Genomic DNA, 23,772 nt, shown 5'->3' on the forward strand with positions numbered 1-23,772 from the left:
TACCACGCCCCATTAGATTTGAAAACAGAAATATTGTGGCTAGGTTAGCGTTTTCTTATTAGCCCATTAATTTAGTGCCAATATACTAAGAGGGCGTGGCGCTTGGTTTCCAAAACGATGAATTTAGATCCAGATCTCAGTAAAGACCAACTTTAATGGGAACCTGACATTGTTAGGAGAAAATTAAAGACGGGTGGTCGTTGTGCTGGCAACATGACACCTTCGTTAACACTGAAATTGTAGTTAAATGTACTTGCTTCTGTGTAGTTCTATCTATTTAGATATAAACATATATAAGACATGATTTAAGTGCTGTTCTCTTTTATCCATAACTTTTGTATCATTTATATGTGTGTGTGTGTGTGTTTGTAAAGATTTGTGTAAGCATGACCTACAGACGACAAGCCACATTCAATTTGGTTACTGTCAGGACATTTAAACTAATTACTGTAGTGACAACTGATGCACAGCTGTGTTTTTATTAACTTAAGTTTATTAAAATATAAGAATCTTAAATGTACTATATAAAATAGCAATTTAAATTAATTCAAACAACTATATAAAAAAGTAAAAAAAAAGTTTACTTGAATAGAGAACAGAATAAGACATATATAATAATAATAATCTTTATTGTCCGTATTGAAATTTGTCTTACATTTTGTGCATTACACCAAACAAAAAACATTATAACTATAAGAAACCAAAGTGTACATTCACACCAGACTCACTCATAATTTGCATGTGACAAAGTTTATATCAGATTGTTCTTATTTAATGATTTGATTGCCAGGGGAACAAAAGAGTGTTTGTGTCTGTTTGTCTTTGCTATCGGTGTCTTGTATATCTTTTGTGATGGTAAAATCACAAAATCCTGACACAAAGGGTGATTCTTTATTTCGAGGATCTTGTTAGCTTTTTTATAGATGTTTGTCTCAAACAACTGCACAAATGGGGTTTGTTTTTTGCCAATGATTTTACCAGCAGCATTGAGGATTCTTATTAAGTTTATTTTTATTTTTAATGCTCAGATTGCCATACCAGGCGGTGCTATTGAAACTTAAAATATTGCAGATGTGAGCGTGATAAAACATAGCCAAGGCCTTTTCGCTAACATTAAACATATATACACTACTTAACACCCAACATTTGTCATTATTGTTATAGTAGCTCAATGCTCTTCTAGAAGTAAACGGCTGTACATGTATCAATTGCTTCTCACGCTACAATCTCTAGTTCTTCAAGTCTTGAATCATACCAACTCTAGTCGACGATACAGTCCTAGTTAACATACAGAGCTTCAAGCCACACTGACACTGGCGCCACTAAAGGTGGATAGATGGAAAGAGCTTTTAAGAACAAGATCTGATATTTGACCAAACAATAACATGGCCTCTTCCTACATGTTACAGGGTTACTTGCCTTTTATATACACATTACACAATGGTCATTGACCTTGCTAAGTGCCCCAGTGTATTGATATATACAGATACCTTTACTGCTAGCATGGGCGTAGCCAGGATTTGTGTGTGTGTGTCTGTGTGTGTCTGTGTACTTTTATCTCATTTACATTCTGACCCTTCATTCTCTGGAAAGACATGTATTGTAGCCAAGCACTATCTCCGGTATTCAAAGCCAACAAAATGCATATTCTGGGGGGTATCTACAGTGCATTATCCTGCTATTAAAAAGTTGTATTTCAAAAACTTAAACTGCTCTTTGTACTTATTTAGATCCTCCCGCGCCGTTTGGCGCCTTTGGCGGCAAGCTGCTTCCACAAAATTCATTTGTCGGAGATCATGTCCCATAAACCTCATGCGACGCTCTGTCACAACCTTACTAAGGGTCGACTCCCACTTCGGCATATGATTTCCTTGAGTAAGACCCGATATAACTATAACTGTCTCCTAAAATATTTTTAGCCACTTTGTTGAGCCATACATTTAGGCTTTTTCAATTTCGGCTGGTAGAAATATGTAAACTCTCTTGATTACGCTCTTGGAATTAGGTGACGGTAATTTGCTTTAGATTTTATATCGAAAAGGGAAGTTTTATCGTCAACTAAATCTGTTGGAGGGTTTTAAACTAAAAAAAATATGTGCAGTTTTTTTTTAATTATAATTTAAATTTAGAATAATATTAAATAGAGAGGTTTTCAACCTCAAAACTCTCTGTAGGGGGATTTTACTTCATAACCATCTGGAGGGGTTTTAAGTTTTAAAAAAAGCCCTCTGGAGGAGGGAGTTTACACTCAAAACTCCCTTGAAATGGCTACGCTTATTTTTGAGTGTGTAGTTTGCTTTTTTTTTAAGTATTGAAGAGGTATCAAAGCAAAACAGTCCCTAAAGACACGTAAACATAGTATAGAATACATCCACACTATAACACTGGACCCACTAACAGTGGATAGATGATTCATTAGATGGCAAGGGTTCTCAACAACAAGATCTGCTATTTGACCAAACAGTACTTAATTCAATAACATGGCCCCTCTTACATAATTCAGGGTTACATGCCTTTTATATACACATTACACACTGGTCATTGACCTTGGTAAGAGCTTCAGCGGATTAGGTAATCACTTGATATATACATACACTTTTACTGTTATCCACAAGCTGTTTTTCCTTCTAAAATCGAAAAATAAAATTTAATACATAAATCTACTACAGACTATTAAAATAATTTTTAAAATAGTACATTCCTCCCTTACGAAGCTGAAGACGTTATGTAAGAGTGATGACTTTACCTGTTTACCTATATGAAATAAGAAATAGATGCTAAAAACAAAATAAGAAAAAATACTTTTAAAAAAGCTAATTTTAAGTGTACTTGTATCAATTAGTTTGAATCACCAACCTAATTAAATTTGTAATAGATCTAGACTAACAATAATAAAAAAAAACATTGATATATATATATATATAGATAATAAAAGAAAAGAGCGAGCTAATTCGAAGAGTCTTTGACCATGGAAGATTGTATAGTTATTTATTGTTTTTATTTCATGTTTGTGTTTATGAAGCTTCGGACGTCAGCCAAAAAGTGGAATAATGGACCTCATTCACCAATCGTAAACAAACAACATTTTGCCACGTGGTTCTCTATCTCTTCTACACAAATTACGATCTAAGAGTGGCTGTCACGTGACAGATTTTTCGTTGTTTTATCAATTTGATCACATGACTAATTATTGTTTGTTTACGATTAGTAAATGAGGTCCATTGAGCTTCTTCCACCACTTCAGTCAAGTAATATTTATTTCCCTTGTGTGAACAAGGAAAAAGTCCACCAAGGCAAGGAAAATGCTAGTCTACTGATCTTTTGTTGGGATCACTCTTCCTTGTGATATTCAGAGCTGGTCAATGACATACATGCATCAATAGGAAAAGGTTGAACAGTTTTCTGTTGAGCTGTTAGTGAAGGAAAATATATATATATATATATATAATCATTAAAGAAAAGTTTACACCATAAATAAATAAATAATAAATAAATAATTACCTTCTACAAAATGTAATGGTACTGGCACTCTTAACATGTACAAGATCAGCAACGAAACACAAAGCATTGTTAATATTGGCAGTACACAATATTCTCCTGAGTTCCACTGCGAAATCAAGCCAGATTTGTCTGTCAGAGAAACAAACAAAATAAAAAGCGTTTATCACTTAGAATTGGTTTGAATCAGTCGTGTCATTTAATTTGTAATAGATCAAGACTAAAAACAATAAATCTGTGCGATTAGAAATATTTTTGACCAATTGTTTTTGATTAGCGCTAATTCATGCTTTTAGCTCGCAATACGCTATGATTCTATCACTTATCTGGATCAGTTGGAAAGGCTTAGTGGAAAAATTACGGAGTATCTGGGTGCATGTATTTTTTAAAAAGGGAATACCTTAATCGGAACTTATGATCCAAAGCATTCTCAGGCGTCTCAAATCTTAATTGTTGTGTTCTTACTTACTGGCCCCACAAGTGTTTCAAAAGTTTGTGTTTTTTTTAGCGGCCCCCGAAAGGGGAAAAGACGCTATTAGTTTTGTGCGAAATGCCAGTCCGTCTGTCCCGTTTAGATCTCGTAAACTAGAAGAGATATTGAAAATCCGACTTCACAATATTTTAGACCATTCAAAGTTCTGATGCAACGGCTACTTTTTTTTTTCCTGAAAGCGAAAATTCTAATTTTTAAAAATCAATTATGCAAGCAGTTTTTTATAAGAAAAAGCTAATTAGTATGCATTATATGTTACACCTAATTTTTTATAAACATCATTTTCGTGAACATTTTTCTATATAGCGGAAATTTTTTTTTTTTTTTTTTTTCTGAGAATTCGAAAATGAGATTGAGCCTTTTCAAAGAAATTAACTTATTTAGTTCGAACCGAGGGTCCCGGGTTCGAATCCTGGTGAAGACTGGGATTTTCAACTTCTGAGTCTACCCAGCTCTATTGGGTACCTGACATTAGTTGGGGAAAAGCAAAGGCGGTTGGTCGTTGTGCTGGCTACATGACACCCTCGTTAACCGTAGGCCACAACGACAGATGAACTTTACATCATCTGCCCTATAGACCACAAACTAGTTAGGCCAGGTTCACATCTAACTTTACATTCACTTTCACGTATCCTTTGATCTGCGGGACGGTTGGGGCACTACACAAGATCTGTTAACCTTCTTTCTCCATTCTTATCTCTCATTTGTCTTTGATATAATTTCATTCGGATGTTCTTTCTGAAAATATTGAAGCCTACCTGGGTGGACCACTGGTCGTGCTGTTTGCGCGCTGGACTGTCGTTTGGATTTATCGACGATCGAAGGTTCAAACCCTACCTGCTCCCATCCCCCGTCGTCCTGCGGGAGGTTTGGACTAGGAAGTAAACTATCTTCAACTCTGAAGGATTATCCGAATTATGTAAAAGATTTTACTTCGGGGGACGATTTTGAGTTTGTGTTTCCACACAAACTGTCTTTTGTAACCTTGTTTTTATCTGGCCCCATGATTGCTCTATTCTCCTGTTAGTAAAAACATTCCGCTGGACTCAATATCTAAGACACACGTGAAGGCCAGGAGTTGGACAGGTTGTCAGAGGCTATTTGAGACGCATGCCATTTCGAAGCATTTTAGAGGTAGTGGAGTGCTTTTATTCATTGCAACTGTCTGGTAATGACAACCTTGCGGAAACAGTAATAATAATTACAATGAAAGCAAGTCTCTGAGGTAGTTCGTTCGTAGTTACAGAACACATTCTGATTGGTAAAATAACTTTTTTCTTTAAATGTCAATTGTTTTGTCACCTTATTTTAGTAAATTAAATTCTTCATGGAAAGGTGGATACCAAACGCGTCTTTCTATAACGGTTCTATTGGAAAGTTTATGTAGATTTTTTTGGATGGAAAATATATTGATTTTATTTATAAAGCGCTGTTAACAAACAAAATGTAGGCTCAAGACGCTGTAATAACATTATAAACACAAACACGACAGCAGAAATCAAAAACGAATCTAAACAATACTACTTATTGGTCACATCAATAAAAATGTTGTTATTTTTTTGTTTCAAACTAAAATCTTGGGCTTACGTCTCCTTGTTTTGAACAGCTTTTTAACGAGAATTTCCGTACTTGCCTCTAATGTTTCTTTGTCCATGAGAAAATGACTAACCGTAATGATTGAAAATGAGATGTTTCTTTGAATATTGCACATTTTGTATTTCAAATCAAATCTTGCTTTGTTCTTTATGTCTGTATTGTAGATAAGAACTTGTTTCTTAGACTTTAATAAAGTTTCAGTATCCAAGTTAGTCAGTTGTAGCTCACAATGGAGAGCAATCACCTCACGACATATAGAAAATATCCTAACTTGGGTGTCATTGACTGTAACACTAGATTGTGTAGGGGAGATGACTTCATCATTGATGTAAACAGCAACCATATCTGTTTGAGAACCTAAAAAAAAAAAGCGAAATGTAACCAAATTAAATATTCGACTTTTTATATAGTTTGACTAAGGAGGTTTATTTAAGGAGGTGTAATGTTTTAACATTTTTGATATCATGACAAGAGCATGGGGAGAATGGTTTTTCTGCCGAATAGCAAATTGTCCAACAAGCTGCTTTTATAGACTAGAGCTAGAGTATTACTAGTCAGCAAAATATTATCCAATATTACTTTCTGTCTCGGTGATATGGCGCTCATTCCCTCATCTGTACACATTTTTAAAAATGCTTATATCAAGCAGGGTGTCACTAGTCGAGACTGTGACCTATTCTGACCAGTTTCTAGAATCCCAGGTCAAGTCAGAGCTGACCAGATTAAACTAGTTAATTACAGTCATCCAATTAGAAAAAGAGGTTAAGGGAATAAATAGCATACGTCAGTTTCTAGAAGGTCACAGTTAATAAAATAATTAGGGAAGAAGTTTCTATGATTCTGAAAAGTACGATTGAGAAAAGCATAAATTAGCGGAAAGTTAGTGAGTCGGGGTCCTCGCATTGTAACCGTCTTTGCATAGTAACGGTCTTGTGTTAGTGTGAGTTCAAACATTTCCGTGTTCATTAGTTCATTAGTTGAAGTTACAGTAATTTAAGTGATACTAGTTCAAGTTGTTGTTGTATCTTTAAGTTTATTTTATGAAGATATGTAAGTCAAGTTGTTATTGAATGGAGAATCTACTTATATATGTAATTTGAAGAAGTTAATTAAAGAAGCTATAATAGAACACAGATGTATTATCAAATCAATTATTCATATAATCTCCGGTGATGATTCTGTTTAATCAATAATTAATATAAGAAGCATTACCAAGAAATAAATACACAGAAATCGTGACAAAGGGAATCATTGGAGTCAAGGTTGTAGAAATGAACTTTTACCAGAGGTTGGCTACGGTCAGGTAGGCTGCAGCGTTAATAATTTGGACAAATATTTTTTTTAGCTTTTACTAATGCTAAAATGAAACTTTTGTCATAAATAAGATAGCCTTTCAAGTAAAGCTGAACATCGGTTCATAATACCCAGCTTTATCTCTTCTGTTGAAGATTTCCACCATCTGATAAGTCTAGAACCCTAATGTAATAATTTATTTTATTTTGGGGAAGCGTGGTCGAGAGGCTAAGAACGCTTGAACTTGGCTTGGCTTGGCTACCTATGAATGGGGCTCGGAAAACCTTCTCCCAGATGCCTCCCCCCCCCCCACACCTTAGTGCTTTGAGCATGCTATATGCATGAAAGTAGCGCTATATAAAAGCTATAATTATTATAGATATGTCTGAAATGTATTATACTGATAAATGTATGTAAATGTACAATTCAAATAATGTATTTATTGACACTCTTTCTAGAATTAATAATGTAATGTAATTTAAACACTTTTACAAAGATTTCTCTTACCATAAACTATAGGTAATTTCCTTATTTCGCTAAAAAATGATGTTTCCCTGTAAACCAACTCTGCTCTTATATCTGCCTCACTATTTACGTTATATGCAGTTATATTAAAAGACAGTCTATAAACTTTTTTGTCATCAGTCTTATAACAGCGGCAATAATCTACAGTGGGATACTCACAGTCCTCTGGAATTTTTATAAAGTTAATCTGAAAAAAAGGTTGGACATTTTTTAAATCGCAGTACTAAAAGTATACTAGATATTTTCATTAATAAAAAAAAAAAAAAACTTATTTCTTGACAGAAGCAGCAAATTATTAATATGCACAACTAATAATCTACAATCTCAACAACTTCTAATCTACGATCTGAACAAGTTATTATATATAATCTGAACAACTTTCAATCTACAATCTGTACCTTTAAAATATGAGTGAGTGTTGTGTGAGTGCACATTTTTTTTATACTTACAATGTTTTGTTTGGTGTAATGCCCACATTGTAAGACAAATTTCCTTACGGGCAATAAAGATTAGTATAATAATAATTATTATTATTATTAAATTACAAAATAAAATAATTACAAAATGAAAACTCGTATCAATTTTTCTTTTGATTTCAAAGTTGACAAATGATGATGCCAGTATGTTTCCATTGAAATCCACTTTGCCATACATGAGAATTCTGTCCTCCTCTTCAAGAAGACTTATGTTACAGTTCCTTGTTTCATTGTAGGGAAAGAGTTGAATCCGTTGACAAAATACAACTGTTTGAGATAAAATAGATAAAGATCCTTTCATCTCATTTTTTACGCTCAGCAATTAACATAAAGCGAACAAGGTTACAAAGACAGTTTGTGTGGAAACACCAAATCAAAATCGGCCCCCAAAGTGGTCCACCCAGGCAGGTAAAAAGCAGGCTTCAATATTTTCAGAAAGAACATCAGAATGGAATTCTATCAAAGACAAATGACAGAGAAGAATGAAGAAAGAAGGTTGACAGATCTGTGTGGTGCCCCAGTGGTCCAGCAGACCAAAGGATAGGTGAAAGTGAATGCGTAGTTAGATTAGAACCTGACCTAACTGATGTCTAATAATGAATATCTAATTTGATATAATTGTTTTGTAAAGGGTTAATCTCTTATTCAAATCCTCATGAAATTTTTTTCCCCCGTAAAACAAATATATACAAAAAATAGTTATGTGTACTATCGTTTTGTTATGGCACTGAACATCACGCGTTAATATGAAAAACTACTTATTAATTGTTGTTTTGAATTTTGTCCAACTTATATGCATACTAAATATATTTTTTCTCTTTAAAAAAAGAAAACTTTTTTTGTGTGTAATGTAGTAGTTATTATGACAGAACTTACATAACTTAGCAATATAAATACAATAAAAAAAAATGTGTCAAAAAATCTTAAACCATTTGCATAAATGTGTTAAAATTTGGTAGAATCTTTTCTCCCCTACTAAAGAACCTCCAGTGTTTGTTACTATTAATGCTAAATAGTTGTAAAAGTGGTGTATTTTTATGAAAAAAACTGCATGCATAAGTGATTAAAAAATCAGAAAAGAAAAAGTAGCCGTTGCATGAGAACTTTGAAAGGTCTAAATATTATGGTGTCAGATTTTCACTATAGTTTCTAGTTTACAAGATCTAAACGGCACGGACGGACAAAGGGACAGACATTCCTATTCAAAACCACTTTCGGGGGTCTCTAAAATAAAGGATAATCCTCTTTCTCCTGTAAAATAATGATAATAGATTTTTCGCTTTTACTGTGGGATTTTGAATAGTGTTTATTTCTAGCAGTGATATATTTCTAGTATGATAGACGTGGACTTTAAACTTGGAATATAAATATAGTGCTTTCTTATAACAAAAAAATAGGTGCCGGTATGGATTGCCTAACTTTAAACTACATTAATAATATACGTTTTAAATACAAGAAAAGTAATCATTTTTCCCCACATTGAAAAAGGTGCCAGTAAGCCGTACTGGTGCGAACCGTCATAAAAAAGCACTATATATATATATATATATAAATGTAATTCCAGTGGCGGACTGATAGGGTTAATGTGTGTGCGGCTTCTGACACACGCGACGCAAATATGACTCGTGTCATCGTCATGTGATCGAAAGCCTCCAAGAAAAGAGAGTTAAGTCCAGGACGGCAAGACAGTAAGGACTGTGCAGTAGAATATGAGTCCTTGAGGATGTAGCTGTACGAGTCCAGGAGTAGAAAGAGAGACTTGCAGTGTTTAGTAGGCTGTTCCTTAGTGTTAAAGCATTTGAAATTAATGTAGCCAATTGTGTTGTATTGGCAGTTGATGAAGTATTTGTCTTTAAACTGCCACATTGTTATTAAAAACTCTTGTTGTCAAGTTCTTGTGTTAGATGTGCTGTCTTGCTAGCAGTGTTTACAAAAGGCCTGAAAGAGAAGATCGTAACAATATATATATATATATATATATATATATTATATGTATCTCTCTCTCTCTCTTTCTATCTCTCTCTCTCTCTCTCTCTCTCTCTATATATATATATATATAGAGAGAGAGAGAGAGAGATAGAAAGAGAGAGAGAGATACATAGATACATAGATAAATATAGATATACATAGATATATAGATACATAGATAGATAAATATAGATATAGATAGATAGATAGATAAATATTGATAGATAGATAGATAAGATAAAAAAGATAAGAAACGAAAGATAAGATAAGATACGAAATATAAGATAAGAAAGATAGATATGTAAGATAAAAAAGATAAGATACGAAAGATAAGAAACAAAAGATAAGATAAGAAATATAAGATAAGATAAGAAATATAAGATAAGAAAGATATATAAGATAGATAGATAAGTAGATAGGATAGATAGTTAAGATAGATAAATAAGATAGATAGATAAGATGGATAGATTAGACATACAAGATAGATGTTAATTTTTAGGTCACACAATAGGTTGAATAACTATCAGAAAGCTAATCAAACACAACACTATTCTATAATGAGCACTCAGAACGTGTCACGCTTACCTATCACAGTGTTTTGTAAAATACAAAAAGTATAAAATTGTATGTACAGCCTCATTGTAGTTTTTCAACCATTGGCTACATAAAACATTCATCTTCTTTAACGGATGTGTGTGTTCTCAAATTTGTAGATCTGCATAAACTATATAAATAATATTTTATTAATGTTTTATTTAAAGTATGCTAAATTTTAATATATAGTTTTACAATAGTGCCCAGTCTGTCTGATTACGTGTGTACATTTTCTGTGCAAAAGAAATTTTACGATATTGGATTTCTAGGAACAATATTAAAGTAGATTGCAAAACGTATTATTTTTTGTTTATCACAAAACGTATAGATTTAAATTATATCATGTTTGATTGCGGCGCTACTTAAGATAAATTAAGTTGAGCCGCCTAGAAAATAATACAAACAAGATAGTTTGTGTTATCACACAAACTGAGAGGCGGCCCCCGTTGGATCCGCCTATTCGTAAGGAATATTCAAGACGTGATTTAATTTTGATGGTCAAAAGTAATAATGTTTCAAAGATTCATTAGCCGTTGTAAAAAAAAATGTTTTTTTTTAAATGTTTTACATGTTTCGGATGTTCTTCTAAGTTGAAAATAATTAACTTCTTGCTGGACGACGGAGGATGGCAGCGAGCAGTATATGAACCCTGCCTGGTCGTGATGTTTGTGTGCTAGACTGTCGTTCAGATTTATCGATGGTCCCTGGTTCAAACCCTGCCGTTCCCATCTCCCGTCGTCCTGCGGGAGGTTTGGACTAGGAAGTAAACTATCTTCAATTATGATGGAACATCCGAAACATGTAAAACAAACAAACAAACCACACGGGACCGTCAAGATAATCAGTTCAGCACGCTTAATAATAAACTGGTTACAAACTAATAGCCTGTCGATTTTAGATAATCTTTCAGCATTGTTTTGTAGCAAAGTAGATCTACATAAACTAAACTTCTGATTTAGCAATCTTCCCCGAAATGAAATTTTAAGTTTAAACCCCCCTTCAGCGGGGTTTTAAGCGAAAAAATACCTCTTCTATATAAAAAAAACAAAAACAAAATACACACTCAAAATGCTATGAACGTAGTCAAAGAGGGTTTTAAGTTTAACCCATTCGTCGGGGTTTGATACTAAAAAATACCTCTTCAATATAAATGTAAATTACACACTAAAATTCTTTGAGCTTAGCCAAGCCAAAGGGGAGTTTTGAGTTTAAATTCTCTATTCCAGATGGCTTTTTTTTTTTAGTTTAAAACCACTCCAGATGTTTAAAATCCCCCTACATAGAGTTTTGAGGTTGAAAACCCCTCTCTTCAATATTATTCTAAAGCAAACTACACTCGTCAAATTCTATGAACGTAGCTAAATAGGGTTTAAAAAAACAACTCTAGAGATATTTTAGTTTAAAACCCCACAACAAATGATTTTGACGATAAAACTTCCCTTTTCGATATAAAATCTGAAGCAAACTACTATCACCTAATTTCAAGAGCGTAGTCAAGTGAGGTTATAAAATTTCTACCAGTAGCTGGACTGCATTAATAAAGTTCAGTGGATAGCCATCTGCCGAAATTGAAAAAAGACTAAATGTGGCTCAACAAAGATGGCTAAGAAGGAGTCACTTATAAAGATCGGGTCTCACTCAAGGAAATGCTCTGTTGTACTGGGAGTCGACCCCTTGGTAAGGTTGTGACAGAGCATCGCATGAGGTTTGCGGGACATGTTCTCCGACAAAAGGAATTACGCATAATAATAGTTGCAATGACATGGAGGCCATTACGAGGAAGTTGCAAACAGGAACATCCTAGTACAACTTCACGCCACACTTTTATATAGGCCTCAGAGCAGGTGGGAAGAGGCTTCAGACATTGCCAGTGACATATTTTTGTTGAATCAGCTTGCCGTCCAATGAGCCGAACGGTGCGGGAGTATCTCAGTAGGTAAGAATAGCATACGTTTTGCAATAAAGCTTTTTAATAGCAGAAAAGGCAGTGTAGATACCTCAGAATATGAATTTTTTAGGCTTACAATACCGGAAATAGTTCTTGGCGGCGGGGCTCCTCCCCGCGCTGGGGGAGCTCACAGCGCTCCCCCAGACCCCATTGCTGTCAAGGGCGGGGAGTCTACAAATTGTACACTAACTCAAGGAAGAACCTATTCTAGGGTGTAATAAACGTCTTCCGGAAGAATAAAGAGTTAGAATGTAATGAAGATTAATTACACACACACACACATATCATGGGCATAGCCAAAGGGGATTTTGGGGTTCAACCCCCCTAAAATGAATTCCCCTCCGCAGGGCTACGCCCGTAATATATATATATATATATATATATATATATATATATATATAAACCCTGCATACGCCCATGTATATATATTTTTTTCTTGGGGAAGAGAGAAAAAAAATCCCCCCCAACCCCTTCCCCCCGAAAAAAAATCCTTGCTACGCCTATGATATATATTATATATATTATATATAACCGAATACACATTGACTATAACAAGCTGGACACCGTAAACGAATTCTGCTATCTGGGATCCACAATTACAGATGACCTGTCTCTAGAAGAGGAGATAAAAAAAGGCATAGGGAAGGCTGCCTCGACCTTCGCTAGACTCAGGCCAAGAGTTTAGGAAAACCATAAGCTAACTACGGTGACCAAAATGGAAGTCTACAAGGCATGCGTTATGAGTACACTGCTGTATGGCAGTGAATCATGGACCACCTACGCAAAGCAAGAGAGAAAACTGAACTCATTCCATTTGAGATGTCTCCGTAGGATCTTGAATGTCAAATGGAAAGAAAAAGTGTGCAATACTGAAATCTTTGCGCGATCAGGTATTCCCAGCATCTTTACAGCTCTCAGGCAACGCCGCTTGCTCTGGCTTGGACATGATCGCCGGATGGAGGACCAGCGCATCCCAAAAGTCATCCTCTCTGGTCAACTCGCGACTGGCACAAGAAAAACTGGTCGCCCCCACCTCCTTTACATAGATGTAATAAAACGTGACCTCAAATCAGTGAACATCAATATTGACAATTGGGAAGACAGAGCTCTAGACCGCAACAGATGGAGAGGGACAGTGACCAAGAAAGCTATGGACAGTGAAAGTACATGGGTCTCAGCTCAGGAAGAAAAACGTACAATCCGAAAAACGGCCAGCTCCTCTACCACCGAAGTAAAAGCCACCTTAACCTGCGCTATCTGTGGACGGGAGTGTCTCTCCAAAATAGGGTTCCACAGCCACATGAGGAAGTGTGCTTTGAGATGAACTATAGCCGTTCTACGACTGAAGGAGGCCAATGAATTATATAGTTATATATATATATATATATATATGATAGATAGATAGATAGATAGATAGATAGATAGATAGATAGATAGATGATAGATAGATAGATATATAGATAGAGATAGATAGATAGATATATAGATAGATATAGATAGATAGATAGAGATAGATATAGATAATATAGATATAGATATTATATATATCTATACTATAAAGTAGAATGTGAGGTGTATGTATGTTACTTATAGACATCAAAACCGCTTGACCAATCTTGATAAAACTTGGCAGGAATGTTTCTTGGGTACCAACTTAGACCTTAGTGTATGTATTGTAGCCCTAAAACAAACTTAAAACTCTAAAAAAAAATAAAGTTGTCCGATTCTATTAAAGCTATAGTATTTTATGGATCTAGGCCATGGTTAACAATGTTGACATGAGAAAAGATCGAAAGAATTTAGACCTAGATCTAATTTTAATAAATACACTTTGCGCAGATAGTTTTTTACTTTGACACATGAAAATACAAAAGAAGATCCTTTGATTTCATTATATAATAAAATTAACCTTCAATTTTGTGTTTCAAAAGCATTTTTTACATTAATTAGTTCCTTATATATGTAACTACAGATTTCCTGACGAATATTCTTTCATTAGACAATACCGTAATGAATCGCGTACTAAAAAATAATTCGTTTAATTGTTTACTTTATAATCCCATCCCTAGATCTAAAACTCTAATTAACTCTAAGATGATAAAACTTCTCATCGCACAGATAGTTTTATACTTTAACACATGAACTACATTCGTTTACAAAAGCTGCGAAGCCGAGTTGAGATAGGCCTAGATCTATATTCATTCATGAATCGCGTACTAAAAATTATTTCGTTTAATTGTTCACTTTATAATTCCATTCATTTAACAAAGCTGTCGCTCTTTTCTTTTTTAATAGATATGAATGTATCGGCTTCGGGTAAACCCATTTCCGCAAAACTGATTTTATTTTCGTAGCGAAAGATAAAAAACTTGAAAGGATCATTAGCTAAGTTTAACATACATCTAAATCCAATCCACTAGATTAGTAAACACAAACTTAGACCCGCAGGCCGCGGGTAATGTCAGGCTAGTATATATATACTAGCCTGACATATATATATATATATATATATATATATATATATATATATATATATATATATATATATATATATATATATATATATATATATATATATATATATATATATATATATAAGATCTAAATTTTGAATAATTTGGGTGTAATTTAGATAAGATTTACGTAAAAAAAAGCCTATATAATCTATCAATAGACTGAATACAACATTAAACTTAAAAATAGCTTGATCTAGTCTATATAATTCTTAACTAGACCTTTCAATTTAGATTTAGTCATAAATTAGGCATTGTAAACCTTAAACTAGATTTAGACTAGACCCCTTTAAAAACTAAAATCAACAACAGTCATCATGAAATTGCTCTGGCTATTTATCCTAATAATTACTAAATACACACTAGCTGAACACAGAACCAGATCTACCTTAGTCAACACTAAACTTAAAAAGGAAACAACAGTCATAATCAATCATCACACTTTAGATCAAAGCAACTTAAAAAATAACCTAACATACACATCCATAACACTAAAGAAGATTACCCATCACAAATGGAAGTTCTCAATCAGACACAGCAGAAATAAATACCTATCCAGGGCCTAGATCTAAAGATAGATGCAACATCTGCAAAAAAGTATGCACCATGAAACAGAAAGCCATTCAATGTGACACCTGCGATGAATGGTACCATGCATCATGTCTCCATATGAATACACCTGTGTATTATGCCTTTGGCAACAAAGATGCATCATGGCACTGTGTACCGTGTGGGTTACCTCAGTTTACATCAGGACTGTTTGATTCCTTTGATGCAGACACTTCTAACCCATACAACATCCTAAACACCATCCCAAACCAAACTCACCAACCACTAGCCAGATCCACTCCTAAATCTACTAAAATTAATACAACAGCCTCACTAAACAAACCTACTAAAGAAGTAACACCAAAATACCTTAAAACCTTAGTAATAAATTTTCAAAGCATTAGGAACAAAACAGCAGACTTAGAAATTTTATTAGAATGTGAAAAACCAGACATAATTGCAGGCGCAGAAACTTGGCTACATCCTGAAATTTATAATGCAGAAATTTTCAATAGTAATTATGAAATTTTTAGAAAAGATAGGGCTGATAATCATGGAGGAGTTCTTTTAACAATAAAAAACACTCTTATAGCAGAAGAAATTACCTTACCTAACTCAAAAAATATAGAATCAACATTTTGTAAAATTAATACCACCTCAACATCCCTAATAATAGGCAGCATTTACAGACCACCAAATTCTAGTTTAGAATACATGCAGGAACTATGTAATCAGATTACTACACTTAAAGAGACAAATAAAAATGCAGTTTTTTGGATTATGGGTGATTTCAACCTACCTGATATAAATTGGAAAACACTAACCATAGATAAACACCAAAACCTTAAGGACATAAATGAGCTTTTCATAGAAACTTTACACAACCTAAGTTTAGATCAAATCATTAAAAAGCCAACTAGATTAAACAACACATTAGATCTCTTCTTAACCAACAGACCTGGATTAGTAGTTGATTATGATATTATCCCTGGTCTATCAGACCATGAGATCATAAAAATACACAGTCAGATAAAAGCAGTAGCCAATACAAAACCCAAAAGAAAAATCTTACTCTGGAATAAATGTAACCTAACACAACTACACCAAGCTGCATTAAACTTTCAACAAACATTCTTATTAGAAAAAGACATTAACCAACCAGTCGATGACCTCTGGAATTTCATTAAAAACCATCTTAAAAGCATTATAGAAAATCATATACCAACTAAATACACATCAAACAAAATAAATAAATGCTGGTTTAATAATAGACTAAAGAAGCTTTGTAAACAGAAGGAAAACCTATATAGAAAATTTAAAGAAACTAATGCAGAAAGAGTTTACAAAAAGTATATAAAAATTAAACACTTAACCCAAAAAGTAAGCAGACAGCTGCAGAGTGAATACATAAACAATGTAATATCTAAAGATAACAACAAAAACCTATGGTCATACATTAAGTCTAAGAAAATGGAAACAACAGGCGTAGCGCCATTAAAAGATGAACATAACATAATACATAATGATAATGAAACTAAAGCAAACATCCTAAACAAATACTTTGCATCAGCATTCTCAGCCCCAGGAGACAAAGACATATTACTGAATTTGAACCAAGTAGACAACATAGAAGATATAGTAGTACAAGAAAATGGAATTCAAAAACTGGAAAGAAGCTAATGTCACCCCCCTATTTAAAAAAGGAGAAAAATCTGACCCAGGAAACTACAGACCAGTATCACTTACCAGCATCACATGTAAAATCCTAGAACACATAATATGTAGCAACATCATAAACCACTTAGACTAACATAATGTCCTCACACCATACTAACATGACTTTAGGAAATATAGATCATGTGAAACACAACTAATAGGACTAATTGATGATTTTTCAAAAGGTTTAGATAATAGTGAACAAATAGATGCTATCTTACTAGATTTTTCTAAGGCTTTTGACAAAGTTCACCACCATAGTTTGCTTAAAAAATTAAAATATTTCGGCATTAATGGTCCACTGCATCAGTGGATTAAAGACTTTCTGATAGGGAGAGAATAAACTGTAATAATAAATGGTTCTAAATCAACACCGATAACAGTAAACTCAGGTGTACCTCAAGGAACAGTCTTGGGTCCACTACTATTTTAATTTACATAAATGATTTACCAAATTGCATTACTTCAGGAACAAAAGTCAGATTATTTGCAGACGATTGCATAATATATAGAACAATAAAAACAACACAAGACACAGATATTTTACAAAGAGAATTAGATGAATTACAGAAATGGGAATCAAATTGGAGCATGTCTTTCCACCCAGAAAAATGTCAGTTGTTAAGAGTAACAAAAAAACTAAAACAAATTAATTCCACTTATCTTATTCATGGCAAACCAGTAACACAGACTAAAAACGCAAAATACCTAGGTGTTATAATAAATGAAAAACTGTCATGGAATCCACATATTGATGAAACTACAAAAAAATCAAACAAAGCATTAGGATTTATTAAAAGAAATTTCTATAAATCAAATAAGAAAATAAAACTAAAATGTTATTTAACCTTGGTTAGGCCAATAATAGAATATGCATCCTCTGTTTGGGACCCCTCAACTCAAGAAAACATTAAGAAACTAGAACAGACACAAAATAGAGCAGTGCGATTCATAACAAACGAATATTCACATTTGACTAGAGTAACACCTTTAGCAAAATCACTAAATTTAGAAAGCCTTCAGGACAGAAGGCTCAAAAGTAAAGTAGCAATAATACATAAAACACTGAACCATAATCTTCAAATACAAAAACAAAATTTAATAAAATACTCTGAAAGACACAAAGATAAAGGCACATTCCTCGTCCCATATGCTAGGACAAATTTGTACAAATACTCCTTCTTCCCTAGTGCTATTAGAGCATGGAATGGGTTGCCTGAGCTAGCCAGGAAAACCAGTGACTTGGCAGAATTTAAGTCATTGGTTAATATGCATGACTAAATGCATGACGCGTAGGACGTAATCATCTTCTTTTTTGAAGTAACGTCTGTATTATATAAGATAAGATAAGATAGAAATTCTAGATCTAGAATCTACAATGATTTTAATTACAATATATATCTAGATTTAGTGTAAAAATCTTGATCCGGTGGAATAAAATCTAGAGTTGAAAAAATTCTTAAGCCTACGTCACACGGCCTAGTTAGGCTAAAATTTGTTTTTATCTATACGAGAACGTTGGCGAGCTTTAAAAAACATTAGTAGACCGAGTTCTTATTAACATTTTATTTAAAGAATGTATTACATATGACGTCAAAGGAAAAAAAAATCCTTTACGTCGCACGGCCTAGTTATACTAAAAATGTCTTTAACAATACGAGAACGTTGGCGAGTTTAAAAACATTAGTGCACCGAGTTCTTATGAATATCTCATTTAAATAATACATAACATGTGACGTATAAGAAAAAAAAATACATGACATCACACGGCCAATTATATAGTTAGACTAAAAATGTCTTTATTACACGAGAGTGAGAGAGCTAACGAGTGGGTAAATTAATTTGGAGGAAACTGAGTTCTTATACCACTTCATTAAAAAATGTGCGACCTATATATATATATATATATATATATATATATATATATATATATATATATATATATATATATATATATATATATATATATATATATATATATATATATATATATTATGCATTTCATCTGTCAGTTTGTCTGTCCGTGTTTATATCGAGAAAAAAAAGAAGACTAAAGGCTAATGAAATCTGGTTAACCTTAGTTTTCCTTCCAAATTATAAATTGTTTTAATTATCTATTATAGATTGTTCCGAATGTTTATATATATATATATATATATATATATATATATATATAGGCCACGATTTGTAAGATTATTAATGTTTTGTAGGTCGATTTCTTTATCAAAACTAAATCCGGAAAATTCTTTACCGATTAAATAACTTTTTCTATGTTTAAGCAAGAAAAAATGTAAAATAAGTCTAACAAACCTAATATCGGCTTTTCCCCTTACGGGGGCCACTAAAAGTGATTTTCAATAATCGTTTCTAGTAAATTACTTTCTTATTTTAAAATCATGAGCAACCTATTGTCGAGACTTTTGAAAAAAAAATCATTTGACATACATTTGTTTTAAGTTGAAAATACGGAACGATTTGATATCGATAATTAAACTTATGCCACTGTAACCTATGCGACCGCAGTGGGCCCAGCACTTTTTTAGGACCCGCGCTAATTTTAGGTGTATAAATTATTAAATTAAACCATTTTATAACTTATACCAGATTTTCCGCGGCCTCCTGTCGATTTTACAAGAGGTCCTGGAAATCTCCTGAAATTGCAAAATATACGAAAAAGTCTTGAAAATATCCGGAAATTATTAAAATCTTTTGAAAACTCATACAAATCTTCTGAAATATATAGACGAAAATTGTCATTTTGGTGTGTCATTCAATATGGAAAACGCCTATCCTACGCGCGATAAAAAAAGGCATTATGTAATATCCGCAATTGTGCAATCTAGTGAAAGAAGCTTCTCGCGCCTCAAACTAATGAAGAATTACTTGAGATCAACAATTCTCGTAGACAGATTGAAACATTTGGTAATTCTTGCTATTGAACATGATCTATGTAGGAAAGATAATTTTTATGATGTACTGTATGACTTCGCTACACGTAAGGCTCGTATCAAGGAAATTAATAAATCATTTAGTATATTTTTATACGCCAAAACCTAATAAATAATTGACAGTAGTATGACTTAAAGCCTGGCTAGACTCGCTCTAATACCAATAGCCTTACACAAATGTGTACTGGTACTTAAAACAAAACGGTGATGCTCCCGTAAGTACTTTTTTTTCTGAAAACAGAAGCATAATTAATTGAGCTGTACCGTTTATAAAAGTCAAAGAATGACAATTGACAACTTTGTCAAAACTATCGCATCATCAACCTCACGAGCCATCCCAAAAGGTCATGTTTTATATATGTCAGAAACCTAAAGGAGGTAAACTAATTCAAAAGCACAAGCGGCTTTTAGATAAGATCGTAGCGCAGCAGAACAAATCCAAAACCTCAGGATACTCTGTAAGAATTATCTACAACACCAACATAATCTTTTTCATGTCTTTATTGATTTTAAGAAAGCTTTTAACATAGTATTTTGCATAGAGCATTTTGGGCGACAATGTAAAAGTACAATAAAGATAAAACAAAATAAATATAATTCAGAAACTTTTTAAGCAGGCTACTAGTTCGGCGTACTGCAACGATAATATTGGGGACTGGTTTAAAACCACGATGGTAAGACAAGGCTGCCTACTTTCACCAACGCTTTTCAAAATCCTCCTTGAAAGGATAATGGAAGATGCTCTCGACGTCTCCAAAGGCTCTGTAAGCATTGGATTATTACAAACTTTCGCATCACGGACGACAGATGATCTAGCAAGGTCAAAAGAAAAACTATCTGACTTGGAGGATGCTTATTATCTTTAAAAAAATGTCATTGCGCTTTTGTGTTTATTTCTTTAAGAAATCTTTTTTTTTCCACAATAATTTAACATTTTATATTTAATAAATTAAGAACTCCTCTTCCCCCCCCCCCCCCCAAAAAAAAAATATTTCAAAAATTTATTTATTATTTGTAATAAATCTAGAATTAATCACTCGTGAAAGATTGATTATACTTTATATCTGTTCTCAAAATATATTATTTACAAAACACACAACCGTTGAGCTTTTGTTTTCTTTCATGAAATCATACAAATGAGATTTGTGTCTGACACGTTTAGCAAATCAAGTGTATGACGCAAGCTAGGCCCTTGATAAAATCCAGTACTTTGTTCTAAATGGTTTCCCTTGCCTATAGGAACTATTTGTATGGTCTTAGTTAGCATTATAATTGGTAGTTGTTTCTGATATATGTTATGAAAATATCTTCTTCTTCCTCTTTCTCATTTTTATGTTGGAGTGTTCAGATGACTAGATCGATACATGAGATGGACTGTGAAGTGGTTGCCAAATCAGGGAGCTCTCCATTTAGTTTTCTTTCTATTGGGAGGTTTTGTGGCCAGTGTCTTGTACGGGCCTCTTGGTAAAGAATGCAGTTTCGAATTACATGGTCAGCATTATCTGGTGACACTCCACATGGGCAGATTTCACTGGTTCCAATTTTGAGTTTCCGGAAAATAGGTTATCTTATTCTGTTGTGTCCAGTCCTGAGTCGAAAGATTAGACGTTGTTCTTGTCCGGATAGCTTTTAATTGGCGTCATCTTTCTTGTGATTCGGAAAAATGTAAACTTGCCCTTTTTACCTGCATTTCGTACCAAACAGCGAACCCTAGAAAACACAATTTTATGTTGTATATATTTTCTTCATGTAATGCTGTTAAAAGTTATTTTTAACTAACATGTAAACAATGTCTTTTAGCTCTAACCTTACCTAAATATCTTAATTGAGAAATGTTGAGATGCACCTTCAAGTGATTCCATACAAATAAAACTATGCAGAACTTATCTTTCTTTTATATTGTGAAGGAAAACAAATCAAAACGTGAAGTTTATTTATGATCACAATTGTAAAATGGTCCCTCCTTCTTTCTGGTATCTAAAAATATTTTAAAGGGAGTGTGGTAAAACAAAATGTGATTTATAAAAATTTATATATAGTTATTTTTGTTTCAAGTATCAATAGCAATTTCAACCCTAGACACGTTTTAACGACAGTCAACAAATTTCGACTGAATTTCTCGCTTCCTTTTTTTTGTGGCACCAGTGCTAATAGTTATATCTTGTGTGTCCGTACGTTAGTGTATTATGTTTTGATATTAGAAACTAGAAAAGATATTAACAATCCTATTTCATGATATTTTGAAAGATTTCTAAGCTTAGAATGCTATCAATACTATTTATTTTATAAAAACCAAACTTTGTCTTTTCTAAAATTAATTATAGACATTTTTGCTACTTAAACAAATCTATTTCTTATTAGCTACCTAATATTATAGTGAGATACGATTGGGATAGATTACGGGCACACTGAACATATCTCCATGACAATCTCATAGCAAGTCTCATTTGTATGTAGAGAAGTATGGTTAAGGTTTGTTTCTTTATTATACTTCAATGTTTCGGTTATTTTGATGAATATAATATTTTTTTTTTACATATATTGCTTTCCAAGCAGATAACCAAATGTTGAAAATTGAACGCACAATACTCTTATATATATATTTTTTTTTATTTTCTTTTTTACTTTCTAATGACACAAGAAAATTTAAAAAAAAAAGATTACAAAGAGAATGTTTGTGGAAGCACAAACTAAAAATCGCCCCCGAAGTGGTCCACCCAGGCAGGTAAAAAGGCAAGCATAACCATTGTTCGCAGGTGGTCGATTTAGAATTTCTATTCGCCGTCTGCTTTTGTCCTCGACAGCGGATTTTCTTTTTGTCTCAAATGTGTATCCCGCGGCATTCGTGAGTGAACTCCAGCTGTCTTATAATGAATATCTAATTGCTATAATTGTTTTGTAAAGGGACAATCTCTTATTTCTCAAGAAAAAAACACGTCCGTAAAAAAAAATAAAAAAATCCTTTAGTTATGTGTTCTATTACATCTGTTACGAGTTACAGTTCACGCGATAATAAGAAAAACTACATATTATTGTTGTTTCAAATTATGTCCAACTTATATGCATACTAAATAGATTTTTTCTTTTTAAAAAAGTAAACTTTGTGTGTGTGTGTGTGTAAATGTAGTAGTTAGTATAACAGAACTTACTTAACTTAGCAATTAAATGTAAAAATAAAAAAAATTGAAACAAATCTAAAACCGTTTGCATAAATGTTTTAAAAATTTGGTAAAATGTCATCCCCCCTACTAAAGATCCTCCCGTGTTTTTTACTATTAATAGTGAATAGTTGGAAAAGAGGTGTATTTTATGAAAAAACGGCTTGCATAAGTGAGTTAAAAAATAGATTTTCGCTTTCAGAAAAGAAAAATGTAGACCTTGCATCAGAAGTTTGAATGGTCTAAAATATTATGATGTCGGATTTTCACTATCTTTTCTAGTTTACGAGATCTAAACGGGACGGACGGACAGACGGACGGACGGACAGACGGACGGACGGACGGACAGACATTCCAAACAAAACTAATAAAGTCTTTTCCCCTTTCGGGAGCCGCTAAAAATTGAATGACTTCATAAAGTTTATATTTTTTAGATGGGTGCTAATTTAAACATCTGATGTATTCGCTTGCGAATGTCTTTCCAAAATAGAGGCCTA

General features: G+C 33.2%; 1 protein-coding gene across 2 annotated transcripts; it reads right to left on the minus strand.

Annotated features, from left to right (window-relative positions):
- Window positions 1-612: 612 nt before the first annotated feature.
- Window positions 613-21,965, minus strand: LOC129922942 (uncharacterized). 2 transcript variants are annotated; one of them, XM_056011220.1, is made up of 7 exons: window positions 21,930-21,965; window positions 10,435-10,573; window positions 7,967-8,148; window positions 7,388-7,592; window positions 5,579-5,944; window positions 3,502-3,630; window positions 613-3,410 (listed from the first exon to the last, which is right to left on the minus strand). In XM_056011220.1, the coding sequence occupies exons 2-7, from the start codon at window positions 10,487-10,489 to the stop codon at window positions 3,331-3,333; spliced, it is 1,017 nt and encodes a 338-aa protein (XP_055867195.1). In that variant the 5' UTR covers window positions 10,490-10,573; window positions 21,930-21,965; the 3' UTR covers window positions 613-3,330. The 2 variants fall into 2 exon arrangements, 1 of the variants encoding a protein (XP_055867195.1); XR_008774867.1 differs by lacking the exon at window positions 21,930-21,965 and having other exon boundaries at window positions 5,661-5,944; window positions 10,435-10,754.
- Window positions 21,966-23,772: the final 1,807 nt, after the last annotated feature.

This window comes from Biomphalaria glabrata, chromosome 14 (genome assembly GCF_947242115.1).
Source record: "Biomphalaria glabrata chromosome 14, xgBioGlab47.1, whole genome shotgun sequence".
In the NCBI taxonomy this organism is placed as follows: Eukaryota; Metazoa; Mollusca; class Gastropoda; family Planorbidae; genus Biomphalaria; species Biomphalaria glabrata.

What these genes read in the sequence shown, in the direction of transcription:
- LOC129922942 (XM_056011220.1), bottom strand. Translation starts at nt 10,489, where the DNA reads ATGAGGCTGTACATACAATTTTATACTTTTTGTATTTTACAAAACACT. An exon ending in TTTACAAAACACTGTGATAG is followed by an intron (nt 8,149 to 10,434) that starts GTAAGCGTGACA and finishes TATCTCAAACAG; the next exon opens with TTGTATTTTGTCAACGGATT. An exon ending in GAAATTACCTATAGTTTATG is followed by an intron (nt 5,945 to 7,387) that starts GTAAGAGAAATC and finishes TTTTTTTTTTAG; the next exon opens with GTTCTCAAACAGATATGGTT.